Source organism: Falco rusticolus, chromosome 8, assembly GCF_015220075.1.
Source record: "Falco rusticolus isolate bFalRus1 chromosome 8, bFalRus1.pri, whole genome shotgun sequence".
NCBI classification, from domain to species: Eukaryota; Metazoa; Chordata; class Aves; order Falconiformes; family Falconidae; genus Falco; species Falco rusticolus.
Genome location: NC_051194.1, coordinates 54,305,836 through 54,332,310, shown reverse-complemented (window position 1 = coordinate 54,332,310; position 26,475 = coordinate 54,305,836). Strand labels below are relative to the sequence as shown.

Here is a 26,475-nt window from a genome sequence, read left to right as displayed (position 1 = left end):
TACCTGTCTCCCTGTGACCCCTGCCAAGGGATGCACTAGAACTGCTTCATATTAATCCCAGTTTTCTTTCTGACAGGTGCCAGTCAGAACACTGCTAACTGTGGCTCACTTGGAGAATATCTGTGCTGTTTTCATGGTGACACACCTTACCATGAAACAAATCTAATGAGATTATGCTTCCTGAGGGAATACTACATCAGAAAGGGGTTTCCCTGAAAATGAATGAAAAACTGAAAACGGAATCAGGTCCATTCCCTCTTGTCCCAGTTTTTGCTGTCATTTACACCTGGGCAAACGTCTCAGTAGCAACTTAATGCTATTTTGTGTTTACCATGAACAAACACATGAGCGAACACAGAGGGGAGAATCATGTCCAAAGTGCTTAGAAAGCCATACCCCCAACTTCTAGGCCAGCATCACATGGAATGGTTTGCAGTGAGCATCTAATCAGCAAGCTGGACTCAGTGCTGCACCTTATTAAAAGATATGCAGCTGCTGTATCACACACTGAGGTGGTGGTCCTAAATGCCTTTTGCCCCAGCCTCCCCCATATTTCAGGCATTTATGCAGTACAGTGGTTGCTCTGCCTTTCTTGCTCGTTAGCAGCTGGTTCTGATGCACAGTGTCACAGGGGAGGATAAAGGTCGTAGTCAGCCAGCCAGGCAGCTTCCCCACCCCTTGCCTCGCAGAGGCAGCCTTATCAGCTCTGCTCCTTGCTGCAATTTATTCTGATGTATCAGATGGGCTGCCAGGGAGCTATTTCAGCCACTGGAGGTGGGGGTCTAAATGAGACCAGAGGAGAACATATGAAACCTTTCTTTTACACAAGTAGCATAAGGTATGATCCAAGGAACATCCAACATCCAAAACAAGCTCTGCATGTTTCAGACAGCAACACGCAACTGCAGTACCAAAAAGTGATTCCATCTGCTATTACGAAAAATGAAGAGCTAAAAGAAAGGAATCCCCCTGAAATGAACAAGTAAAAGCAGAATGCCTGTGGAATACCTCATGTGGGACTTCACATCCAGCAGCTCCAGAGAAGTGACTCGGGGCTCACCAGCCAGGTTCTGCAAAATCTTCAGCCTTGGACCACAGTGCTTGTAAAACTCTGTGCAGATATTCAGCAACGACTCCCGCGGTCTCCTGAACTCCTCCCTGGCAATTCGTTCATCTAGCTCCTCTCGGGGAAGACCCTGGCCCTCTTCCAGTAAGTGAAGGTTCTCCCTGGAGGATATAAAATGAGGAAAAAGTAGGAAGTGTTATAGGCAGTGGAACAGCAGAGGCAGATTATAACAACCTCTCCAACTTGGTTTTGCAACACGTTTTCTACTGCAAATGAAAAGAAAGAGAGATGCACCTGCAATAAAAAAAAAAAAAGGGCAAATTATAGTCTGCAAACTCATGCTAAAAATACAGATAATTTCGATATGAACTATCCTTTGCTACCCTCCCCTGAGAAAAGGCTGCCTGTCACAGAAACAGTGGGTGGGACTCAGTGAACCTGGAAACTGCTGGGGAACAGTCCATCACATGTCAAGGAAGACTGGGTGAAGAATTTACGTACCTGATAAAGTGTAGTTTGGCTCCCTGTTCTGGGTACCTGGAAAAACAGAAACAGTGCAATTGTAAACAGCAACTTAGTAGTGCCTAAACTGTGCCTTTCTGAAAGAAGGCAACCCTGTTCTAGCCCAGATAGATACTCACCATGGGCAGGATGGTATCTGGTGTCACTGGAACAATGGCTGCATGCAGTGAGCAACCACACTGAATAGCCTTTACCTCCCAACTGGCAGAAAACTAGAGATGCCTATAGTTACTGCCCTTGTCACAAAAGGAAAAATTCAGGCTTAAAAACCATAGCTCTCTTTCGAGCAATTTCTCTTAGTGATTTTCACCCCAGTGCTCAGTCTGTTCCAAGAAGCCAGAGCTCACCTAGTGAGTGTTTTTTTTTGTTTTATTGTCATTTTCTCTTGCCACTTCTTGTTGAGAAAGCATTAACAAACCCTGCACCGCTTGGCTAACACGTCCTAGGCTGGAACAGCGACCATTCTACCATCACAAGATTCCTGCTGTTGCTAGCAGATGTCTGTTGCAATGGTAACACAACAGAAGAAACAAGGGCAGGAAACCTGGAGCAGTGCAAAAATATTTTGGATCAGAGACTGAACGACTGATAACCAGAAAGATCTGGAAATGTAAACCAAGATGTCTGAGTCACACAGCATCAGGAGTTTCTACATTGCCTGTCAGCAGATACATATTAACTGCTCTCCAAAATCAGCAGACAAATAATAGAGCACTACTTTCCATTACACCTTATTTACCTTAGACCGGGCAATCTTGCAATGGAAGTAAATGGCATATATCCACTTCAGACTTGAGCATGAAGGGGTTTATCTGCTTCTCAGATCCGGGATAGAAATTCAGAGCTATGTTTCATCGATGCCTGAATTGGTCTTAAAGAATAACAGACTGATTCCAAGAGTTAGCAACCAAGATTTCTACACTACACATCTATAAATTGTCATAATAGCTCTTTGATGATCCATGCAGAGACTGATTTCTATCTCTCTTCAATATAAAAAAAAAAAGACAGGGAGTAACTTGGAAAGCATGCTTTGCCAGGAGAGCGTTCCTGATTTTCCGTCTTATATGGTGCACAGTATTGTACTAGACTATTGGGTGTGCACAGACTCAAATGAGAAATCCAGAGTAAATACTCTGCTCTGGAAGAACAGCTACTCCAGCTTTTGCTAGGGGAAAATTCCCTTCCTAAGTCCGCACAAACATTCAACTTTAAGCACAGTAAGGCATAGCCTGGCCAGGAGAAGGCAGGGCTGCCCAGAACAGTAATCAGTACTGCAAAGAACACCTTCATAATCCCAAGTGCTTGTGGGTGGATTTTGTAGCAAGATTTCTTAAACCCTTGCCCTATGACTGAGTAAATTGTCCAGTGGCCTCGCCTAATTCACAGCAGCCTAACTGGGATGGCCAGTATGGCCAGGGAGCAGTATTACATTCTGCTGGTGCCATCTCTTTCCTTACTTCCTCCTTCCATGTGAGGTTTTTATGTGAGCTTTTTGTGTTTTTTTTTCTAAGAACAAAAGTATTCCCAGTCATTCTTCCCTTTCTCTCAAATCCTCTGCCACCCATTCCTTTGCTGTCTGTAACTGCAAAAAAATCCAGACCAACGTGGAGGCAAAGATGACGGAAAGGGACTGTAGGAAAAGTAAAAGTGATCAGGAAACAGAAGAAAAACTGGAGGAGGTGCTAGTCTCTGTGAATCCCAAACGGCATTCAGTTTGAGCTTGTACTGCTGTTCAGTCTTTCAGAAAAAAGCCAGAGGGAATCTGACCCTTCTGCTATCCAAGTGGGCTCCGCCCAGTGGTTGCTTTGACAGTGGGCTCAGAAGAAGGCAACGCAGAGAACTGAGGGACGCAGCTGTTTTGTCAGTATGCTTCTAGAGTGTGAAAAGGGAAACAAGATGGCATGTCCTCCATTTTGATATCCTGGTCTTCTATGTAGTCCCATGGTTTTAAACTAGAAATTCTAGTCTTGGGGATTTTGGTCCTGGGCTGTATGCTCTTTTTATCCAACTATTTTCTCTCACAGTACCTAGAGCAGTTCCTTGGACAGCTGAGGAAGTGCTCCAAGCACTCTGAGCAATAAGATGAAGATGTTACCTTACCTAACATCCCCCCCCCCCCCCCCAACCAATCAAGAAAAAAACAAACAAACAAACAAAAACCTGTTCAGAAAAATGAGAAAGACAGAAAAGCTCACTGACTTACCTGGTGTTCACACCTGCTGACATGGTGTGGTTTGCTGTTGTGGTCCCTTTATGGCCTTGGTCACATCGACTCATCTGTGGGGCTGTCATAGGCCTGGCAAAGGGAAGGTGAATAGCACACTAAAGACTAACAGTTGCACTGAAATTCTGCTTGTGATCTGGTGAAATTTGGCGCTAATTTTACCATGTCTAAAACTCAACCATTATTCAAGCTAAGCTGCGTATCGTGACCTCCAGTGCACTGCCTCTCCCCACACTCATAACCAAACGCAGACTCAGACCTTGGAACCATGTGGGTTACCTGGTGAGAACTTCTACACTGTACAAGAGGGCCTGCAAAGAGGTGGCAAGGGCAGCCATAGCAGCAATCTCCTCACGGGCTGCTGTCACAGTCTCCACTTGAGAGGTTTGTCTCTTCAGTTTCTGCAAGTAACAGGGAACCAGCGCTTCCAAGACCATCAGCATCTGGAGGCTGGAAAAATAACCAATACTTGGTCTGTTTAATTTTGTCGGTCCTGAAACTCCCATCAGGCAGAGGCTTAAGCTTCTATCTGAAGACCCTTGGATCTCTCACTAGCCTTGTGATTTCACTGCTTCTTACTAGATAAGGAGTCCTGGGACAAAGAAACTCTTGAGTCAGGGACTTCAGGGGGGAAATCAGCTGATATATGAAACAATAACCTAAACTTCTGGGTATATCTTCTGAACATGTCATCCATTTGCCTTCATTCATTTTCCCTTCCAAAGACTCCTTTCCTCTCTGGTTCCCTCTTGGAAACTAATCTTTTTGCTTTAGCAGTCCACCTCCCCTCTTTCTGCATCTTCCTGTTCTTTCCAGCTACCCCTTTGTCCCTCTCCAGCTCCCTCTCCATTGCTTCTCTGAAAACAGAAACCTGCAGGACACAGCGTGATCTCCACATTGGAAGTACGGCTTATGTGTTGCTGCTCAGGTTGCCATCCAGCTTAGTGCTGCAGCCAGTGGCTGGCAGAATTTGGAGCCAAGTGCCCTAGGAAAGGTATCAACAGGCAGAGGTTTGGCCTCACAGAGAAGCCCTGTGCTTGGAATGCATTGCTATGTCCTCTGCCTCCGTTTGTCAGCCTTGCTTTCGCATGCTATACACAGCTTTTATGCTTTTTCTGAGTCTGCACAAACCAAGAAAACAGATCAGCACCTTCTGAATGATTCAGGAGCATAGGCCACCACCGTCACACACAGCTTGATGGCTTCACTGATTGAAAAGGTCAAGTCTTCGTTCCCATAGCAGAAATCTAAGGGAGTAAAGCAGTATGAGAATACTATCACACAAACAGCGAATATGAAAGGAGCTAGCACACTCTTTCTTTTTCTCCCTCTTCAATTGCTTGCTTCTCACGTTAACAATCCCCAATAAGCTCTTGATTTTTGACAAAAATCTGTCTATATAAAGGAAACATATGTTACACTCCCACTTGCACCCCGCCATCCAAGAACCCAGTAGGTGAGAAACAGTTCTCAGTAGGTCAACTATGCTGAGCATAAGGCCTGCAGCTGCCACTGGAGTCCCATTTCAAACATCACTCATCACAAGCAAAATCTTAAGCTCATACATGACAAGAACACATGTCAACTTAATGACATTTTTTATGCTCCCTCCACTTTTTCCTAGATGTTTCCACCACACTAAAAATTATGCTGATACACCACAGATGGCAGAAGATAGTCCTACTTCTGAAAAATCAAGCCCCTTCTATGCTGGCAGCCACATGGGCACCAGCACAAGAGTGGGTCTGGTTTGCTAGTGATTTGAGAAAAAAATTTCAAAAGCATTTAAGTCCCATGCTACAAATATTACTTTGGGGATAATTAGTGCCAGGCACCAAGAAACTAAAGTATCCAAAGAACAATATTTGTAATACAACTATAGTCCCATTTTTAGAAGTGACTTTGATATATAGAAGCCCAAGTCAAAGTTAAGGTCCCAAAGCATGTAAATGACTATGAACAATGGAACGTGGAAGTCAGATGCTTTAGACAATTCTGATCTTCATATAAAAAATACCAGGTACACAACATACTCATCCACAGTCTCATCAACACACACTTCGGAATTTTCAGAGATGCCTTCAAATAACCCTCCACAGAAAACCTAAATATTTTATGTAACGTTTACTACAGTCCACAAAGAGGAAGAAATATCTTATTTTGTATCATTTTTATTATAACTTGTGATATTTTGTACCATTTTTATTATAACTTGTGATAGAATTGTGCAGCATTGTAAAATCCCAGTATATAAGAAAGCTTTAGCTCTAAGGCTAGACAGGCTTCACGGTTCATCAAAAGAAGTATTATTTAAGGGAAATGCAAATTAGGAAAATAAGTTAAAGATCCTTATAAAAATCAGCAAAAATTACTTCCCTGCAAATCACAAAGCAGCCAAATTCTTAAATGCCACATTGCACATATAACTATCAAGAGTTATAGTACCCTGGATACATCATACAGCCGTATATATTCTGCTTTGTGATAAATCAACACACCCCCTACAGCTCAGCACTGCTGAATGTCTGAATGGCATCCATCATTTACTAGTCATAGTCTGCCCACGGGAGAGGATGCTTTTGTTTCCTGCCCACATGGAGCAGTGGAGAGGATGACACTGATCTTGTCAGCATGATACAGTTTATTAGGCATCTTTATTCTTCACCCACACATGATAAAATTCAAAATGCCAGGGGCTAGTCTCACACTAGCAGTCTCAATGCAGAAAAAGTAGCTTTAGAATAAAATAAATTAATAATTCCCCTCCTGCAGAAAATATCAAAAGGATAGTGGTGATAAAGCCTCATGAGAAAAGCCTCATGAGGCATAAGAAACTGTTAGGACAGCATTCTGGGAGAAGAAAAGGGCCCTGAACAAATCATGCTGCATCAAATGCATGTTGAATCAATAAACAACAAACCAGAATCACTGAATAAAGGGTGCTTTGCTGTTACCTAGTGACTTGAGAGGCTTTTCTGCTTTCACCAGCTCTAAGATGTCCAAAATGTCTGGAGTATCTCCCTCTAAAGACTGCAGCAGGTCAAACAGGCACTGAGCTGACACTCCTTTGCTGGTCCCATTGTTTGTAGCATCCTGTTTCAACAACAGACATCCGTGGTTGGTTTTCTGAGGGCTTTTGTGCATCCCAGGCATCTTTACCTGGAGGTGTGGGCAACCTTTTTTTTTAGCAAAGGGCCTACATGGAGTTCGAGAGCTTACTGCTGTCAAACGATAAGCCTTGCCTGACTCAATGGATTGGTGCAACGGTGGAAGCATGATCTAAAAACTGCACACAGCTTTACTTTCCAGAAAAACCAGATCTTTGCTGTCGTGGGAAGGAGAAAGCTGTGTGTGTTTACAGTGTATATGCAGTCATATTTGGCAGTCCCATTTAAAATTCAAGTTTCATTAACTTGTTCTAACTCACTAAAATGTTAAGAAGTAATTAGTGAATATTCCAAAGCATAGCTAATCCAGTCTTATAGTTCACATGTACTGAAACTTGGCATTAAAATTTTAGTTCCCATTGCTGGATTCTAAGAAAGGATTTGCATTTAAAGAGTTGCAAATAATTATTGTCCTTTTATAACCTATTTATACACAGGACTTTAAAGTGAAACCACGTTTACTAGCCTGGATACCAGTGACCCATTATTACCTCAGCATCCTGCTCAATCAATTGATGAACAAAAGCACGCAGAAATAAGTTCAAGACATGGCTCTGTGCAGCACCATGTGCAAGTAAGGACGTGTTCAGTAAGAACTGTGCTGCTGCTCCAGCTGTTTTCTCTTTGTTATCTCTGATGAGGGTCTGGCTGCATACACAGGCTTCCCCACACTGAGACTGGGGAACAGCTTTTACTCACAGGGAACTCCAGGAGAGGGGCCACACTTGCAAACAGCTGCAGAATAAAGGGCTTGCGATGCAGAACGTAGAACTGGCGGCATGCAAACTCAATCGCTTGGCGTAACTGTGGGTTGCTCTCATAGTCGGCGTATACCTGAGCAAATAAAAAAGGACATGGAAATACTACTCCAGTGGAAGGGCTCTCTATCTCCTGACGCCAGATCGAATCAACTATGGCCTTGTCATTCCCCATATGTTTGCCTAACGTTTTTAAAGGTGGAGGCTTGACCACCCCCCCGGCAATGCATTTCAGGGACAAACTATCCTTAAAAAAAAGTTTTGCTTGTCACGCTTGAACCTTGTCACAGCTTTAGTCCATTATTTTTTGTCCTATGTATCAGAGATAGATTCCTTCCCTCTCCTTCCTAGAAGCACTTGTTTGAAAGTAGTGCTTTCTTCCTCAGTCTTCACCTTTTTCAGTTAGGCAAGTCCCAGCTCTTTCAGTCCTTTCTCACATGACATGTTTTCTAGATGTACATCCCTGTTCCAGTCTGCAGTCTTTCCAGTTAACTGATGTTTTTTGTGCAGTGCCCATGGCTGGACATTTCAAGCCAGGAGTGCTGCCGATTGGAGCAGCAGAATTACTCCACATTTCTTTCACAAGATATCAATCTGTATAGTCATCCCAAGAATGGCATTTGAGAGAGATTTTTTTTTTCCTTCCACAGGACACTGTTGATTCATGTTTATTTTCAGATCTGTAACAACTCCAGTATTCTGCCCTGCAGAAGTGTTACTGAATCAGCTGCTTTCCCTTCCTATTTATGCCGCTGGTTATTCACAAGTAAGGACTTAACGTATGTCCAACCTGTTCAACATAATCTGGGTTTTTCTTTTATTTTCAGACTGCACCCTCAGTTTGTCAAGACAATTTGAACTCCTAGCCTGTCCTCCAACACACTGTCAATTCTGCCCACTTTTTACATATTTTAAGTTTTTTAGAGTGGCATTTCCTTCAGGGCTGGCCACTGAACCATGCAGCCAATGTGTTGCCAAAGACGTGGGATTTGTTTCTCAGGTATGTAAACAATATAAATTGCTAGGAACAACATCACTGTGTGTCCTCCTTCTGTCCAGTTCAACAGCCTGTCTGAACTTCTCTCCTGGTATGAGTCTGGGGGAGGTTTGGGGTGGGGGTATGCAGGATTTTCTTGCTATTTGCTGGCAACAGGTAAAGTTGAGATTTTATGGTAGTGCAAAATTTGCATTACAGCACAGGGCTCTTGAAGGTTCCTAAAAAATTGTTAGTGTGCGACACCTCTGCAGAGATGTATTCACTGCTTAGTAGCCTAGTAGGCTGAAGAGATTGGTATGTCTTATAGACAGTCAGAAGCCTCTAGTGAGCTTATAAGGACAGTTAATCACCATGGCCCGTTACACTTACAATATCTCATTTACTTGACAAACGGGAAATAATTAACTGTACGTGCATTTCACCAAGAAAAGCATAACAAAAAGAGGCCTGTGGGGAAACGTGCATGTACGCATCAGGAATTAAGCTATTAATGGTTGGTTCAAGCTCAGAAGCGGTAGAAGAATTTCTTTGTAATGACCACAAACCAATCAGCTGATCTCGAGTGCCTGGAATGGAGAAGTGAGGATCTGCAAAACCAAATAAACTCAGAAACACTTGGGTTTTCTTTTGGAATTACTGTTTTGCCTCCTAAGAGTGGTATTTCATTAATTTCATTAAGTAGTTTAAAATAATTGGTATGGGGCAAGGGAGGATAGGAAAGAATTACAAAACTAATTTCTCTCAATATGACAAGTGGAAATGAAGGGAGAGTCCTCCACAATTTTGAATGGATACTGCCAAATACTTCAAATTAAGCTATTGAGTTATTTTATTTCAAAATGTCTTGTTTCTAATGAATAAATCTGTGCATTGCAAACCTGGATCTAATATGTACTTATCCAACCATGCAAGGCATGACATTAGAATTTCCAGTTACTAAAGAGTTTGTTTAGATAGCTAAATTCATCACTGGTCCTAGTTATTGTGCTCTGTTAACTATATTAAAATGAGCATGCATAAGGATGCCATAGTCATTGCTTCTTTTACAGAAACAATAGTTTTTTTCTGTATTTGCATTATAATACTAAATCCTTATTTGGATACTGTCTTCAAGCCCTGCAGAAATAATCTTTCTGTCTGTAAAAGAACTGTATCTACTTTTTATTTATTTTCAGTATCTGATTTTTGTCAAATGTCAACAGGAAAAAGGCATGTTTGTACACCCCAAAGGAAAGAGAAACTCCACCTCTAACACTTCCAATATTTGTCATCACTCACATGCAAAGACCACATACAGTTTTTCACAAACATTTAGTCTTCTTTTCTGTTGCTGTTTAAATTGCAGAGAATACAATTATCATACTTCAAAAAGTGAATATAATTTAGTTTCCATCAGCAAGTAGCAAATCCAGATATTTCAACTATTCCCCAAATTTCAGCCATCCCTGGAGGAAAGAACACTGAGGGAGACCCAAGGTCCAAAGTTTTTCCAGAAATTTCACATTTCTATGTGGAAGTACATAGTAAGGGAAGCAGACATTCATTTACTTAACATAAAGAAGACGACAAAAGGTACTCAAGAAGAAAAGGGAATGTAGTCTCAGGAGTTCTGATCTGAGCCATCCCACCTTGATCTGTTGTGTTCTTGGGGCCCCCAAAATCTGTGATCTCACCAGGACTCAGCAGTTTAACAGTCAGTTCTATGACAAAGTGCTCACTCGGAAGTCTTCCTTTGTATTGTTCATGGAAATGGCTCACCTGCAACATGCTGGGGAGGACCCACTGGTACCCGCTGAGGGAGAAGAGGTGGTTAAAGTGCACGGCTGTGTTGATGACTGTGGCAGCGTACTGCCTCAACAAGGCACTGTCCTCAGGGTGCAAGATCAGGGCACCGTTGAAGACGTTCAAGAACAGCATGATCTCGTCCCCCCAGGGGAACTCGCTGGGCATGCCAAGGAACATCTCCTCCAGCAGCTTAATCCACAAGCTTTTCTGAAGAGTATCCAGACCAAAGAGCTCTTTCCCAGCTGTGGGGGAGAAGAGGCAACAGCAATCAACTCTGTCCACCACAGCCAGCCTCACAACATTCCCAGAAGTCAAAGGCCCTTCCAAAGAATCATCCCACAACACCGACCATTGTTCTGCCTTTTTAAAATTATTTCACCCATCCTGTACTTTGAAAGTGCCCATAGGGCTCGAGTAAACCTTCACTTAAAGCAACACACTTAAAGATGAATGACAAATATCACACAGCTCATTAAGTCTGCTCCCCACTGGTTGGAAATTCTCCTCTTAAAAAGTGAAAGCAGATCTGAGCTTGTACCTGTATCATCTGCCTCATACAACTTGAATGGCTGTGTGGATTTATGCTGAATTTTTATTCTTCAGGTGTCCCAGACATTACAGGACATTGATGCAGAGTTACAATAATGCTTCTGAAAGCAAGTGCCTTTAGGGCCTGTTACAAAACTTGCCAGTGCTTACCACCCTGCAACAGTGGCCTGTTTAATCCACAAGTCAGGCTGGAAACCCTACTTGACATTCAGAGCAAAGCTTCTAAGAAGTGGGCTGTTTCTATATCCCTGCTTCAGAATTTGCCAGTCCTCATTGGAAGTCCTTTCCTTCCTCAGGGTGGGTGGTGAAGGGCTCTGACGAATCCTTTCTAGGTGCAGTTATGCCACTGGACACAGTATTTTAGCTGTAGCCTCATGCATGATTTTAATATATAATTATAACTTATTCTCATTTGGATCCAAAGAAAGTAGCTTTGTCTGGAGACCTCTAAGGGCAAAGCCCTTTCTGCTGTTGTGCTTACAAACCAACAGCTATGTATTGCTTTCCCTGGGAAGAGATTTATTAGCTTTCAGTAATGCTACAATCCTGTGTGTTTCTAAGGCAAATTAAGTGCCTCACAAAAACCTTCTGGACCCTGTACAACCACCAGAGAAAGCTATCAAAGGGCCATACCTTGGGGATCACTGAAGAGTGAGAACTCGGCATCAATGGCACTTCGGGGAAATGAAGGCAAGCGGAGGAGGTCCTCCTGGAGCATAGATACATGGGACTGCTTGTGGGCAGTAGGGATTTTCTGTGTCAGTGATATGAGGAATAACACCCGCCCCACCTCTTCTAGCTTGCGGGTGAACACCTGAAAGAGAAAAAGAGACAAGGATCAGAATCAGTCTGATCAAAGTGTTCTTTACAATGTATATGCACTTTTCTAGGTTAGCTTCTATGGCTTTCTCTTCCATGGCAGGGATGCTGCGCTCGTGGCCCAGAGGATCCTGTTAGAATTCACAGGGCTAACGCTGCACCCTTTTGTTAGAATTTGTGTGACCACTGTTCTTCAGCCCAGGTCCACAAAGATGGATACTGTTTGCAAAAGAGCTTTTAGCAACACTTTCTATTTCAGTGTTGTGGAGGACTTGGAGTGGTTGTCAAACACTTTGCAACTGTGACATGTGGTCCTTTGTAGATTAATGTAAGCTTTGCCAGTGTGAACCCCAAGGTGGTTCAGAGGCAAGCCAACTCCAAACTGAAAGCCATACAGTTGTAGTTGCTCTCTGCAAGGTCTTAGACTATAGTCAACATGAGGCTGGAATATTATCTACCTTCTGGGTTGAGATTGGCTCATGTCCGGCCATAGGAAGTGTATGTATAGTTGCAAAAGAGAAGTAGCCAATAAAACAAAGCAGATCAGATTCTGCATTACTGAATGTGAGTGAAGCCCTGCTCACTTCAGATTATCGCTTCTGGATTACACCAACTGGATTACACCGACTGGGAAACCAAGTTCCATTCTACCAGCCTCCTTTGAACTTCTGACTGATAAGGCTAGTCAGGCTAGCTATTTTATTTTGATGCTAAAAGTAACCATAAGGCAGAGTGATGCTCAGTAGTAGAAGCAACTGTCTTTGGAAGCCGTTTCACGACAGCTCTTAGCTACTGGGATAAAGCCAAAATTCTAAGCATGCGGCTTACCATGTGACAAAGCTCAGCTTCCCAGGGCCTGCAGTTGCTATGACCTTGCTCTGAAGAGCACCCAGCTTAGAATTGGGTGCTCAGTCAATCAACAGTAAAGAAAGTACTTTTCCATGGATTGCAGCTCTGTGGGTAGGCTCTACGTGCTGTTTTCTCTGCTGAAGCTGGATGTTGTCCAGCAACTTACTGCATGACTACAGAGAGGCTGGTAGATACTTGATTTAAGTTTTACCTTAGAAATATTTTGGCCTCTATGTACTCTAAACAGAAAAAAGCGGAATGCAAAATAATGCCCTGACAAAACTGGACGGGCCATTTTAAGCTTTTTTTGGTCATGTAGGGCACATCAAACTCATTTACGTAGTATGTGGGGCACATCTACTAGAGCCAGAATAATTTCTGTCAGAGAACCAACCAAAATTATTCCAAGAAATTTCCAATTTTTATAGACTTCCCACTGATAGATACAGCACATTAAATATTACCCTATTCTGTACTATACACGAGACATCATTAACTGTATTCTCCATTATTTTAGCTGCTAGTACATCTTAAGCAGCTTTATACCCACTTTTTATAACCATTCCTGATGATATTTTCCTGCCCTTGCACTCACATTGCTACAGACAACCACAGAAGTTGTTTTTTGGCTAGAATAATACAACTGTTAACACCAAACTTACACTGTTTAACTACATTCCCACCCTCCCCTCCTTTTTTCTTTTTCCCTGCTTATTACCATTCTTTGCAGGTACAGCTAAAGCAACTGTTCCCTAAACAGTCAACTCTGTGTTACTGAGACAACGTTGCTTTTGTGGAAAGCAGAACATGCGGCTTCCACAGGTGGAGTGAGCTCAATGCCATCATCTTACTGTCCAAAGAAATGATACTTGTAAGGGTTTGCAGCACATTAAAGGCATTGCCCTGCCACTTTAGTTAGGATTTAGTTCCTAAGGTAGAGCTCCTGGGATCTGCAGAACGTTAGCAGGATCATGAGGCTGGATTATCAGGTCATGAGGCTGGAAGATAGGGAAGACTGCTCTTTTGAGGACAGATATTCCCCCGATGAAACAGTTGCTACTGCTTTGCCCCTAGGAGTAGCTATGGTAAAAGACTAGCAACTGAGAGCAGGACAAAGAAGAGAGACAGGTAACATTCTCTACAGTGAGAGGACAGAGAGGAAGGTAGAACGGAGAAATCCTGCTCCACAGCCAGAGGTAATCTAAAAGAAAGAAATAAGCAACTTTTGAAGCTGAGGCAACTGAAGCTCTTCTGGCCAGGTATATGAGAATGCAAAACAATCTGCCTAAAAGAAGCTGGCTGGAGAGAATGGGAGAGAGTTCACATTGTGTTCTTTGACTCTTCTTAAAATACTATACACCTGTCCAACGGCACCAGGGCAGATTTTATGCCAATTGCTACTTCCCCAGCAAAGCTCTCTTACCTGCATGCAGTGTGAGTGAAGGCCTTTAAAGGGAAAAAAAAGGTTCATTTAGGTTCAGGGTTTTTTTCTGGGCAGAGTTGTTTGGTGGCAGTAAGTTACCTGCTTCTGAATGAGCTCTTGACCCTTTTCTGGATGCATTTGCACTAGGTTGAGCTGGGGAGAAACGGACCTCCGGAAAGGGTAAATGTCACGGACGTAGGTCTGCCAGGAAAGAAAACAAGTGTATTTCAAACAAATGTAAGTGTAACAGCATCACTCAACAGAATCAAAAAAAAGGTCTTTTAGCCCTTTCTGAAGCTTCTGGATAGGGGCTTTCAGACAGTGTTTGGCATCATGGAAAAGCATAAACAGAAGAGAAATTTGCTCTTTTCTAAGAAAGCTAGACACTAATGACCTAAGAGCAAGGGACTCCAATCTTCCCTCTTCTGTCAGACTCCAATCTTTCACCACACACAACTAAACACCCAAGATGTGGTGCCCACAGGACAGAATTCTGTGTGGTTATGGCCTGCTTGTTCTCCTTTAGATAACCCTGATATTTAAAAAGGGGCATAATGGAAAGAACAAAGTCATCTGAACCTGACCTTTGCCTTACCTTGTTGTAATGAATAAGATTCCATCGCTTATCCATTAAAAAGTAATGCGAAGACTGCGTTTCAGGTATGTTAAAAAACTCCAAGCACTCCTGAAAAGGAAGGAAGGAGAACATCCTGTTACTTATTAGCTGTCCTGTAGAAAGACCACAACATCTAAAAGAAGAATATCCAGCTAATAATGCACAAAGGCACAAACCTGCAAGCCTCAGACAGGCTGTTACACAGTTCTGGCATTGATTCTTACTTTCTTTCTTTAAGTACATGAATATGTTTGTGATAATCAAGCCATGCTGATATCACAGTCCTGAAGACTGATGTTACTGAATTTTGATGTCTTCATAATCACACATATTTGTCTGGCTATATGAGCCATATGGGTATTGCAGCTTCCATTCCCATACTATGTATTTATCAAGCTTTAGTGATAATTGTTGCACAGACGCACTGAAGTTCCAGTCCTTCAAAGTACTGAGATGTGTGATTCCCACCAGCTGGACAAACTGAAGGCTTTTACAAATCTGTTTCCTATGTGGCTCAGTTAAGGCCATCCAGGAAGTTTTTGGCAGAAGGGGGAACTGACCTTACATCTCCTAGATCCCAAGATATCATCATAGCTACTGAACTCTCATTTCCATGATCATTCTGTTGCCTTTAGTGTTGAAAAAGCCAAACTTTTAAACGATTTATCTATTTATCCAAAGCATAATATACAGCAAATATCCAATAAGCTGCAATGTCTTCAAATATAGTTGCATTTGTAGGGTTCTGGCTGTCTGTGAGGTCAGGGCATTTCTGTTATCCTTTAATACAGTGTCCTGTTTATTGCAACCAAGCTGTCCTCACAGGGAGGCAGAAATGCCTGTCAGCAAAACTTCCCAACACGAAACAGGATGATCAAGCAGAATGTGTTGCTGGCGTACAGGTATGGCAGTAAATGTATTATTAAGCAGTTTGTCTGGTTGAGAAACTCATTCTTACCTTCAGAAGAGCCTCAAACTGTGTGTCCTCATGGACTGGTAACTGAGTTGGGATGTCACACTCATTCTGTCCATGCACGACAAGGGTTTTTGTACCTAAAGGAAGAAAAGCAGTTGCAGTCTCCATGGCCTCCTTAATTAGTTCAATTTCAAAAGACTGTCCATGGAGGAGAAGTGATGGTTCAAATTCATTCCTGGGCAGAAAGACAATGCCAGACCTGTCTGGAATCCATTATGTGGTGTTAGCGTAGCCTCACACTTCCATAGTTAATAAGAAATTGATCTGTTTCTGAAGGATGAGCTGGTTTTAGCAGCAACTGTCACTCTGAGGAAGGAACAAACCTAAAAGGTCAAATCTGTTTTTCAGCCAGATATCTCTTGCCTGACTCATGACGGCCTAGGCTAACAGCGTGCTCTTCCTGGGCTCTCTCAAGACTTAAATGAGAGGTTGCAATGCATCAAATCAAACTGAGTCTGAATCGTACAGTCTTATAATGATCACCCTGCCAACCTTTCACAGCCCACCTGGCAAAAAAGCTCTGGCTTGAAAAGACTGTTCTCACTCACTTTCTGTTTGCTTCTTTTAGAGCTCTTGAAGTGGCTATCTGAATCTCAGGGAATTAGAGATGGAATTTACTGACTGCATCCTCAGCTCAAGGAAAACTGACTTAGAATATGCAGCCATTAGTAGCAGGTCTTTTTCTGATCTAGTTCTGATGCATCTCCTTTTCGGTAGACTGGTCGTGAACTTGGAAGTGAAGGAGATTTAAATAATAATTTCTTATACCTGGCATTGAGGCAGTCACCAGCAGCTTTACTTCACATTGTTCCTTCTTCATAGTCTGTTTAAGATCCTTGAAGAAGAGTCCTTCTACATAACCCACCACTTCCCAAAGGAAGGTAAGTGTGGCAGAAATGGCATCCATGCCCCACTCACATGGAGTGCGTACAAAATACATGATCAGTCCTACCTGCAGGTAGTAAGTGAGAGGAATATCAGGTTATACACACTCTTTTAACTGTGCAGAGCATTGTATAAACACAGAACAAGAACATTGTTCTTTTACCTTTCTTCACTCAGAGGGATAAGCTGAAAGTTTATACATACTACAGAACAATCTGCCTGTACTATTCTTCCTTTTTCTAGAGAGGATGAGGTTTGGGGCAAAAAGTACTGTTGTAGCCCAGCCTTAAAAGCTTTTGTAGATGAGGAAAAGGGAGACCCTCTACAGCAAGAGACTCCCTATGCCTTCTGCTGTGTTGCTGCCACATAAACAACTGACAACCAACAGAGGCCTCCTGGAGTAGCATACATCCTGTCTGTTTCATCTCCTAACTGCAGCAAATGCATTTTCCACAATCTTCAAGGAAGCTGCTAGATTTTCTCCAACAGGACTATCCAAGAGGAAAGCAATGTCTGAATCAAAATTAAGGAAAATAATGAAAGGTTTCTGGCACTGGGATCCTTCTATTAGTCCACAACTCACTGTCCGTGGTTCAATTCAGAAATACATGACAGACTGCTTAGGAGTTTAATAAAAAATTAAGGGTTCCTTTTCCTCTCCCTAAAAGGACTCAAAGGCTGGTGTGTAAGCCTGGTGACTTGCACCTGCAGCCAGAAGAAGATATGAGCTATATAGGAAAAGTTGAGAGCATTTATTTCCTTGCAAATAGGAGATTAACTTTAAGGATGCATGCAGGCAGAGGTGAGATTCTGGGCTGCACAGCGGACCCACAAGCTACTCACCAAGTAGTTAAAGAGGATATGAGATGTCTGGGCAGGGAAGTCTCCAATGTTCAGCAGAAGCTTCCTTAACATATACATCAGCTCATCCTGGAAAAAGAGCAATTATTTTTTCTTCCTATCACAAAACAGAGAATGTATTTCTCCCTTTTGTCTTCTTTGGCTTTGTTTCTTCCTATTTTTCCATACTCCCTTGCTCAGCTCTGTCTCTCAGTGCATGAAGTAGAATTATATGCTTGTGATGGCTCCCACATTTCCCCAGATAAGGCTCAGAGAACAGCAGCCCAGTCAGTGTATTTCTTTTTTATCTCAGAGAGGCCAATATCTCCTACTGCAATTTGTACTCACTGTAGCATCCTGATTCTACACTTCTCTCTCTGTGATAATCCCCCATGTTGCTTATCACAACAAATGACTACCTAAATGACCTGTGAAATCTAGTTCAGCTCAATTCAATAGCTTGTGGCTGCTGGGAAGGAGGTGCAGGCAGAATCTAACTTTTCTTCCTTTAGAGGCTGCCTGCTATAAATGTAGGCTAATACATTTCTTGTGGTGGGAAGGAGTTGTAGAGGAGAAAGAATCTCACTAATGGCTAAGGACTGACAGATTGTATCTAAAATGTCTTCTATGGCCCTCATCCTCTTAATGCACAGCAGATTTGAGCTAGTGTTACAGGCATGAAATATGGATAGGACAACTGACGCCAGTGATCTTATCTGCTGAAAGCTTCCACATCTTCTCTATGTTCTCTACTTGTGGTTGTAGTAGCTCTATGAAGAGATGGTAGAACAGCAGACTATGATATCTCTGAGGCTACACAGCATATAGCTTCCTTCTCAAAGATACTCAACAAACAGAAACAACCCTCTAAACTGAAATAGAAGCTTTGGGAACTGTGGCTGAGATGTCTCAGGAACAGCAAGGCCACTGAGACCTGGTTGCTCAAGGAACCAAAAAGCAGCCTTTCCTGCCCTTTCTCTAAGCTTAACATTCATTTTTTAGTCAGTTCTTAGGTGGTGTCTTGGAAGTTGAGGACAGTGATATTTCTGATATCGTACACCAAGTCCACAGTTGAGAAAGTGGTATGGAGAGTCTCATTATCTTTCTTCCGTAAAGCTTAGCCACGGCACTAGAAAGTGCTCTAAATAAGCCAGGGAAAGAAGAGGCCACCCCCGTCTTTCCAAGAAAGCTGAACAGTGGCATGGGTGGAGGCAATATTGCCTACGTTAGATAGTGTTGTGTTTTGCCAGACAGCTGTTCAAAGCTTGGATTAGAGCAAGTCAGATCCTTAGTGGCGGTAAATCAGCTGTGTCCCATTCACAGTAGAGGGCAAAGATTGAGGCCAAGTGATGATATGGCCTAAAAGACTTTGAGCTACATTATAACAGCAAATGTTTTCCTCCAGCGATGCCCACAGAGTGATTCTGCTTGCAGCTGTGCTCCCTGCTCTAAGCAATACATAACACCCACTGGGGAGAGGAAGAGTTTACCTGTCGGTTGCTGATTGTGAGCTTCTCAAGGAAATGGCGCAGAACTGTAGAGGGGTCTTCAATTAAGCAGTTCCACAGGACCTGCTGAGCAACAGCACTTACTGTAAAAGAGAAAACAAGGTCAGAACCATCTCCCTTGGAAAAGCCTCGAACTGGTACACTTAGACGCAAATGTTTTGAACTCTCTACGGCAATTGCCATGTTTTGTACAGAAACACACAGGCACCTCTGATGTGCTAGGATTCCTGGTCACCAGTGCAGTCATCTCAAGCAATAATGACAGGTCTAATATTTGAACCTTCTCTAACTACTGGTGATATGATGGGAAGCACTTTACCACTGTAGTCAGAGGAATAATAAAGAAATAATTATTTGGATTCACAACTCCAGATGGAGAAATCTGGCAATTAAAAAACATAAATACATGTACTTTTTTGTTCATACATCATGGTGATTCATTGATTTTGTCTGGTATTGGTGAACAGCGTAAGATAGCAGGGAATTATGTTGATGATCAACTCCCCAGTGTGAAATTAATTGCAATCCTGTGAAGATTAGTAACAACAGAGAATTACTCATTATTTTGTCTTCAGTATTCAGTTCCCGATCACAAAATGACAACTACACTATTTAGGTAGCTGACTACATCCACTGAAAACAGAATATAAAATGTTACAGAAAGTTAAATGTGCAATCAACTGACATGATGACTGATGAGAAAGGAAGGAAGGGCAACAATCCACTTCCACCATCTACAAACATTTTAGAGAAAAAAATACAAAACCCCGCATTATTACTTTACGAATACATCACAGAACATAACCAAAAAGTTCAAGCTGTATATAGGTGGCTTTCCATGTCATAGGATCAAATAAATGCTCATGGGAGTAGACCTCTGAAGGTCTCTAGTCCAAGCCCTGCTTAGAGCAGAACTGCCACCTACACCAGGTTATGCCAACCATGGCTTTGACTAGCCAAGGCTTGATAACTGCTGTGGACAACCAAGCAATGGAAATTGCACTATGCTCCTGGCTATGAAGTCACTTACCAATTTCTAACCTGAACTTCCCAAGTTGTAACCTCTAGGTCAGAGTTCCGCTAACTCACTGTTTCCTTTTCATCACAGCAAACAAGTCCAGCTTCTGCAACCACTCCTCACAAAACACCTGTTTTAGGCCACTTGCCATCCTGGGATCCCCTCACTAGACCCTTTTCACTTCTCAATATTTTGAATCGATGGCTTTTTTAGGGCCCCAAAAGATCAAAAAACTCTCAAAACAAAACACAAATTGTGAAGAAAAAAAAATAAAAAGGAAAACCCCTACAAATTCACATTTCTGTTGTGAATCTACTTCCAAATAGTTTGTGAGGATTTAATAGATTATTCATTAATACTCATAACAACATGCGGTGCGTAATACTTCTAGGAAACACGAACTGTGAGCAAATACATTGTGACTGTGTTACACCTCTTTTCCACTTTAGTTATGGCACCTAACAAATGTAAGCCATTGTTCAAAGTCCTCACAGGTTCCACCACCCTTGAGCCAGAACCCCTTGAAGTTTAATCTAGGGCAGTACCAGCTACTCCATCCTCCCGAACTTCTCCATCTTCCATCAAATGGACAATGGGGAGCACTGCTGCACAGATGCATGCTGGAAACACAGCTTGAGGTGGTTGTGGCACATGATGGTTTGGAGTATGCTCTGTAGTGTGTTCTTCATCTGGAGCAGTAAGAAGAGTAGAAGGTGAGTGTTAGTGAATAAGCTCTGGTATTATCCAGGCAGGTTAGATAAACATTTATATTAGGTTCTGTACAAACAGAACAAAAAATGATAGGCTGGCTGATTGCTGTGCAAGCACAGCAGGTTTACTGCTCTCTACCCAAGAAGAAACTGAGCCTCCAGCCAACTTCTTGATCAAGAATTTTCATTGTAAATATATGTTTTTTCCATTTCCATTTCTTTTCTTGTAGGGAACCCATTTTCTTTTTGATGAAATCCCATTTCATTACCATTTTAAAGCTAGAATGCTTTCGATGGCACTACTGTCTAAATGAAAGATGAAGACATTGTGACAGCAGGGGTGACTAAGGTAATGCAGGGCAGTAATTCATTATAAACTGGCTCAAGCCTGGGAATACATTCAGCAAAAGGAAATGCCACCAGCTTTATGGTTCAACAGGAAAGGCTTCCAGTGACTGAAATCTCAGGAAAGGACACTTCAAAGTGAAGTCAACCCACCTTCTGCACTGACTGCTGACCGCACTGACCAGACAGAGCCACGGCGGAAAGAATAGTTCCTATGAGATGTACTGGAGGTGCAGGAAGGACTCACAGAGAGACGGCGGGAGGCCAGGTTGGCAACTTCTTCTACTGACAAAGAGAATGGGAAATGTCAATCCAGGTCCAACTGACAGACTTTAGGGAACTTTCTGGAGGACAGCACTTACAACCAAATTGGAACATTGAAAATTCAAGTCAGGTGACACTCAAAAGGCACAATTTAAAATCTGTAAAGATTGGTCAGATAAGTAATTTGCTCATGCTTTGGGAACCAGCAGAGCACTGCTCCATAACAATGCTTTGGTGAGTCACATTGTAACTGAGTCAGCTCTGTACTTCTTTTCATCTACATCCTGTTCACAGATTTCTGCTCACAGATTTCCCAGTGTATGTTTAGACCTGAACATCACTGTACTCACCTAATGCACATACCTTGGAATGCCTTTAATGACAGCTTTGTGCTGCTAGCCTGGACCAGTGAAAATCCTCACCCAAAGACTAAGCTTTTCATGAATCACATCACATAACTTTGGCTGTCTGGAAGTTTGGTACTGAGGTTGAGTGGGTCATCTAGACTCTCCCACTAGCCACCACAAAGGTAGAAAACTCCAGGGTCAATTCAGTCTATCCTAAGCTATGTGTCTTAAGACAGATCCTCCCATACTTTAATTATTAAACAGTTAAAGTTAGAAAAGGCAAACTTCATTCCTAGTGTCACAAATTCAATCCTGCAAGATGCTGGGAGCTTTGAGATGTTACATGCAGGCAAGATCCACCGAAGTTGGGGCAGAAAAGGTAAGGGGCTTCAGGTCACACTGTGAGCACTCAATATGTCCAAGGTTTTGTGGTTTTCTTGCACAAATTTTTAATTACACTTTTTCTCAATGACTTGGACTCTTCAACAAATGGATGTGGTTGTGACTTTCCTAACACTAACAATCTATGTTCCTGGACATCACACCCCTAAGCAGTGCTCTATGTTGGTGGCAGGTGCTCTCAGATTCCTGGAATGCCATTGCTGGCCCTGGAGCACACCTTCTTCTTCCTGCTCTGAGCTGGGTGTGCAAGTTGGCTCATAGCAGGCCTCCTGTGTGATGGGGATGGCAGTGATGAGACTGGCTTCCCGGCCCAGGCGTTTCTTCTCTTCCTCCTGCTGCAGGTTCTTCAAGATGTGCTCAGCTCGCTGATGGGAACGTGACACAGCTCTGGCTGAAAATGACTTCTGTCAGGAAGAAAAGAGAAGAAACACAGCCTGAAGCTGTTAGTTAAGATGCACGCATCCTGCATTTTCTGCCAGAGACCTCAGTGACATTCAGCAACTCAGTTTCAAAATGCAAATCAGACTAGTGCTAGCTGAACAGAGGTTCACCAGGAGACTTCTCTTGCAGTTATGTCTACAACAAGCTTTGGTGCAGACTTCTCCCAAGAGATGCCACAGAGAAAACTGTCTGTCAAGTAGTTCAAGTGAACTAATGTTCTTTTGGGGAGAGAACAGCTGTGTGCTCCTAAGATCTGAGTTACTGCTCACACAGGGATATGATATGCAGTACAGTACCTCAGTGAGCAAACAGAAAAGCCTTATGCCCATGCAGAAAATTCTGTGTGCCCTACACGCACTATGTACAAGATTTTTCCCAGCTGAGGATGACAAGAAAACTCAGTTAGTCCACATCTTTTTGCTTAACTTCCCCCATGCTGCTACAGAGAAAAAACAGTGCTTACTCTCACAATGTCTGCTTACCGACTGATCTTCATTTATAGGATCTTGCACACTCCCACTGCACTGAGGGACCCAGGGTGGATCAAACATTGGCACAGATGGCATTCCCAGGACGGGAGAAGGCAGAGTGAAGTTTATACTTGGAGGAGGGATCTAAACAAAATCATGAAAGACATTTAATTACAGCAGACTATTATTAATGTCAGTACTGCTAATTAAACATGAGCAAAAGTACCCAGGACATTAATTACCTCTGGAATTTTTTCCCAACTCTGTTATCTCACTACACTGTAACACCATGTATGACAAGCATTTTTTTCTTTCTCTGATGTTTTTCCTGACCTGTGTGCCCATTATACTCTCCCCATTTTATACAGGAGTTCTACACATCACCTCCCCCACTAGTGTAACTTACACAACCATTTTTTTTCTCTAAACAGATTTTCAGGCAATTTCATGGCAGTGTGTCATTACACATCTATCCCAGAAGGCAAGCTGTAAACAGCAATGTTGTCTTTCACGTGTCCTATCTACCTTAAAGATCTGCTGTGCGCCCTCTTCCATCCTTGGCCAGACTTGATACCTAAATCTCCACAGCGTGTGAAATTTGAGAATGGCATTCAGTCTTTGCACTGTCTCTGGGTGATGAAATTCGGACATCAGCATGTCAGAAACAGCCTCTGGCACTTTCACAGCACACAGCAGGAACATGGCGGCTGCAGGGAGACAACATCTGATCATCTGTTTTCCTTAAGAATCTGTTTATTTGGCAGAGAAAAACTGCAGCTGTACAAACCCCCACCAAAGCAAACCTAATCTTGGCTCCAGAAATGAGATCAGCAGTCTACCAGGCTTAGCAAAAACTGTACTGCTTCATGAAACCAAGCACGCAGGATTCCACCTTTTGGAGCCACACAGCATTACACGTGAAGCTTGGAAAAGCTTCTGGAAAACCTGCTTTTAAAATAAAATACAGCTTTGCTCCTCTCATGAAAAATCTCAGTCATTACTAATTTAAATAAGAAGCATCTCTTGAAGTAACAGGAATAATCAGGTTTGACTTTCAAAGATTCAGCTTCCAAGTGATTTCTGTGATGATTAATATAGACTGGTTTAACAGAAGCTCTGTGTTCCCCTCAGAGCAGGAGACAGTGCCCCGAGGTCTCACCTGTCTATTTTCACAGGTAAAACCAAAAAGAAAGGTTCTTAGTCAAATGGGCACCGTGCAATCATCACAAACTGCCTCCAAGAGAAAATGGGGTTGCTACGAATTGCAAGGCAAAGGACCAGGTCATGACGGAAAACAGCACAATAGAAGCTGAGCTGGCCCATAGTCATTTCAGTGGAGCATATTGTAGTATAAACAGACATAGTCAAGCTCCAGACTGATGGAAGCCAATTAATTTAGATGGGTGTCTGAGGGGCACTGAGCACAAAACAAAAGCAGAGAGAGCAGTGTTGCTGTGGGATTTCGGTGGGTGTCAGAGGATCCATGGCTGCTTTGACCAGTTGCTCACCACAGAGCACTGGAGGCAATATCTCTAGATTTGATGGCTGTTTGTCTACAGCAGAAACAGGACATTTGCCATCGTGTTTGCCTCAACACTTATTCAGAAGGTGCCAGGCATGAGAGCAGTGCTGAATGGAGGCCATTTGAACATTGCAGAAAAACAAGGCGGCTCTTTGGCTGCCTGGGTCCTGTCTTGCACTGTGAAGGCTCCCGTCCCTGCTCCAAATCTGTGGGGACCTTCTGTTTCACCAGCTCAGAGAACTTTCTACTCTTTCATCTTTTCAATGTAACTATGTCAAGTCTTTGTAGGACTGATTTTAAAAGTGTGAACTCATAGTCTCGTACTGAGGTAACCAAAAAAAGAAATACAGCCTTGGCAGGGCTCAGTAGATGGTGCTGTTGTACACCAACACACAAGTTCTTCAGCTTGTGGATAGCAACATTATAGGTTTTCAGGTTTTGACCTTGATGAAGGTGATTTATGCTTGGGCTGAAATCACTCTCTACTAAAAAAGCTACTACAGACCCTCAAATCGATTTTAAACCTTCCTTCAGGAATGGGAGATGGAGAAAGAGGTAGCTCAGAGGCTGCTTTGGAGGAGCCGCCAGCTAGCACTCCTCAGGAAAAGTAGCAAAGCTTTGTTCCCTTCCCTGTGAGCCATGGTAAATTTTTGACAAGAAAGAAAGAGTATCCAAAATTATTCCCCCAGAAGGGGACCTGAAGGAGAGAAAAGAGTGCAGTTTCAGGCAGTTTGTTTCTTTTCTTTATTTCGCTCCTTTCTCTTCCTGTCTTGGCCTGGGAAAGACAAAGGTGAAGGGAAGAGCACAGAGAAGACCTGCGGCTGAGGAAGTACACTGTGCACTGGTGGAGAAGATTCAAGCTCATAACAGAAAAATCCTTATTATTAGTTTGCAAGGACATGATCTTACACTTTGTAGTAATAAATTTCAACTCATATCTGGAATTTCTTCTTCAAGGTAATACTCTTACAGGTGTATGATGTTCTAATCTTCTGTCTTAAAGATGACTCCCAACTATGTGTCATCAGCAAATATCATCTGCACAATTTAATACCAAAGGGAAATGGAAAATTTAGATAAATACCACACCGTAAGACTACTTATTGAGCAATGCTGCTGTCTCCATGCAATATGAGAATTTTCCTTTCAACAAAGCAGAGGGGCTATGACAGTTCCACTCTTATCCCTTTTCTCTGTTTTTGTATCAGCCCTCAGCTGGTACTAACAATTTCCATGAGGCAACATACAAAGCACTTGAGTAAACTCTAGATGGACAAAATCACTATTTCCTCTGCCTAGAAATCCAACTAAACACAAATACTAATTTTGATGCTCTCTAATCACGGACCACAACCAGGGTCTGAGAGACTGCCTTCCTGATCCTTCTGACTACCTCTTTTGTACAGAGCCCAAAAACACATGCAGGTCTATGAAAACCAAACAGTTCCCAATAAACCCTTGGTGGCATTCAGACTCTTCCATTACAAAGCTGTCTTGCAAGGTTAGCCATACTAAGTGGTTTTGTTCTCTTACCTGCTGCCCCAGCCATGTGCTCATCCACACTGAGCAACAGCTCCCATGCTGCTGGCTGGATGTCCCCATACATCTCTTCTGTGAGGATAGGAGCTGCCTTGATTAGCAGTGACAAAGGTGCAGGGGAGAGGCTCATTACCTGCAAAAAAACAAGTCATGCCTTACAGCAAACCCTAGTTTTGGTCTGCACATTACCCACTGTTAACTTCTTGTTTCAGCCATTTCAGATAAGGCTTCTTCTGAACATCGCTTTCAGCCTGCACTGAAAGAGCAGTGTTTGCAGCCTAGTTCCTTGAATCATGTACTAGTCACTCATGTCACAAAAACACTGATAAAGAGGATGAAAGGAAAGCCAGACTCTCCCAAGGTGGTGCACAAACAGTGATACAGATCCATGAAAATATCAAGGACTGCCAAGAACAAGTCTGTGAAAAGC

At 42.7% G+C, this 26,475-nt stretch overlaps 1 protein-coding gene across 4 annotated transcripts in view; it reads right to left on the bottom strand.

Annotated features, from left to right (window-relative positions):
- Positions 1-26,475, bottom strand: part of UNC80 (unc-80 homolog, NALCN channel complex subunit) — a 131,095-nt gene that overhangs the window by 29,671 nt on the left and 74,949 nt on the right. For 3 of the 4 annotated variants that reach the window (XM_037398225.1, XM_037398227.1, XM_037398229.1), the window contains exons 31-51: positions 26,040-26,178; positions 23,510-23,691; positions 22,997-23,128; positions 22,291-22,477; positions 21,214-21,345; positions 20,551-20,694; positions 18,970-19,070; positions 17,483-17,569; positions 16,523-16,706; positions 15,737-15,831; positions 14,758-14,847; positions 14,262-14,363; positions 11,705-11,885; positions 10,496-10,764; positions 7,682-7,816; positions 6,770-6,908; positions 4,966-5,062; positions 4,095-4,265; positions 3,795-3,887; positions 1,568-1,603; positions 1,009-1,227 (exon numbers count right to left, since the gene is read on the bottom strand). In XM_037398225.1, the coding sequence (XP_037254122.1) occupies positions 1,009-1,227; positions 1,568-1,603; positions 3,795-3,887; positions 4,095-4,265; positions 4,966-5,062; positions 6,770-6,908; positions 7,682-7,816; positions 10,496-10,764; positions 11,705-11,885; positions 14,262-14,363; positions 14,758-14,847; positions 15,737-15,831; positions 16,523-16,706; positions 17,483-17,569; positions 18,970-19,070; positions 20,551-20,694; positions 21,214-21,345; positions 22,291-22,477; positions 22,997-23,128; positions 23,510-23,691; positions 26,040-26,178 (2,915 nt within the window). The remainder of the gene's footprint in view (positions 1-1,008; positions 1,228-1,567; positions 1,604-3,794; positions 3,888-4,094; positions 4,266-4,965; positions 5,063-6,769; positions 6,909-7,681; positions 7,817-10,495; positions 10,765-11,704; positions 11,886-14,261; positions 14,364-14,757; positions 14,848-15,736; positions 15,832-16,522; positions 16,707-17,482; positions 17,570-18,969; positions 19,071-20,550; positions 20,695-21,213; positions 21,346-22,290; positions 22,478-22,996; positions 23,129-23,509; positions 23,692-26,039; positions 26,179-26,475) is intronic. The other variant, XM_037398226.1, reaches the window with a different exon arrangement.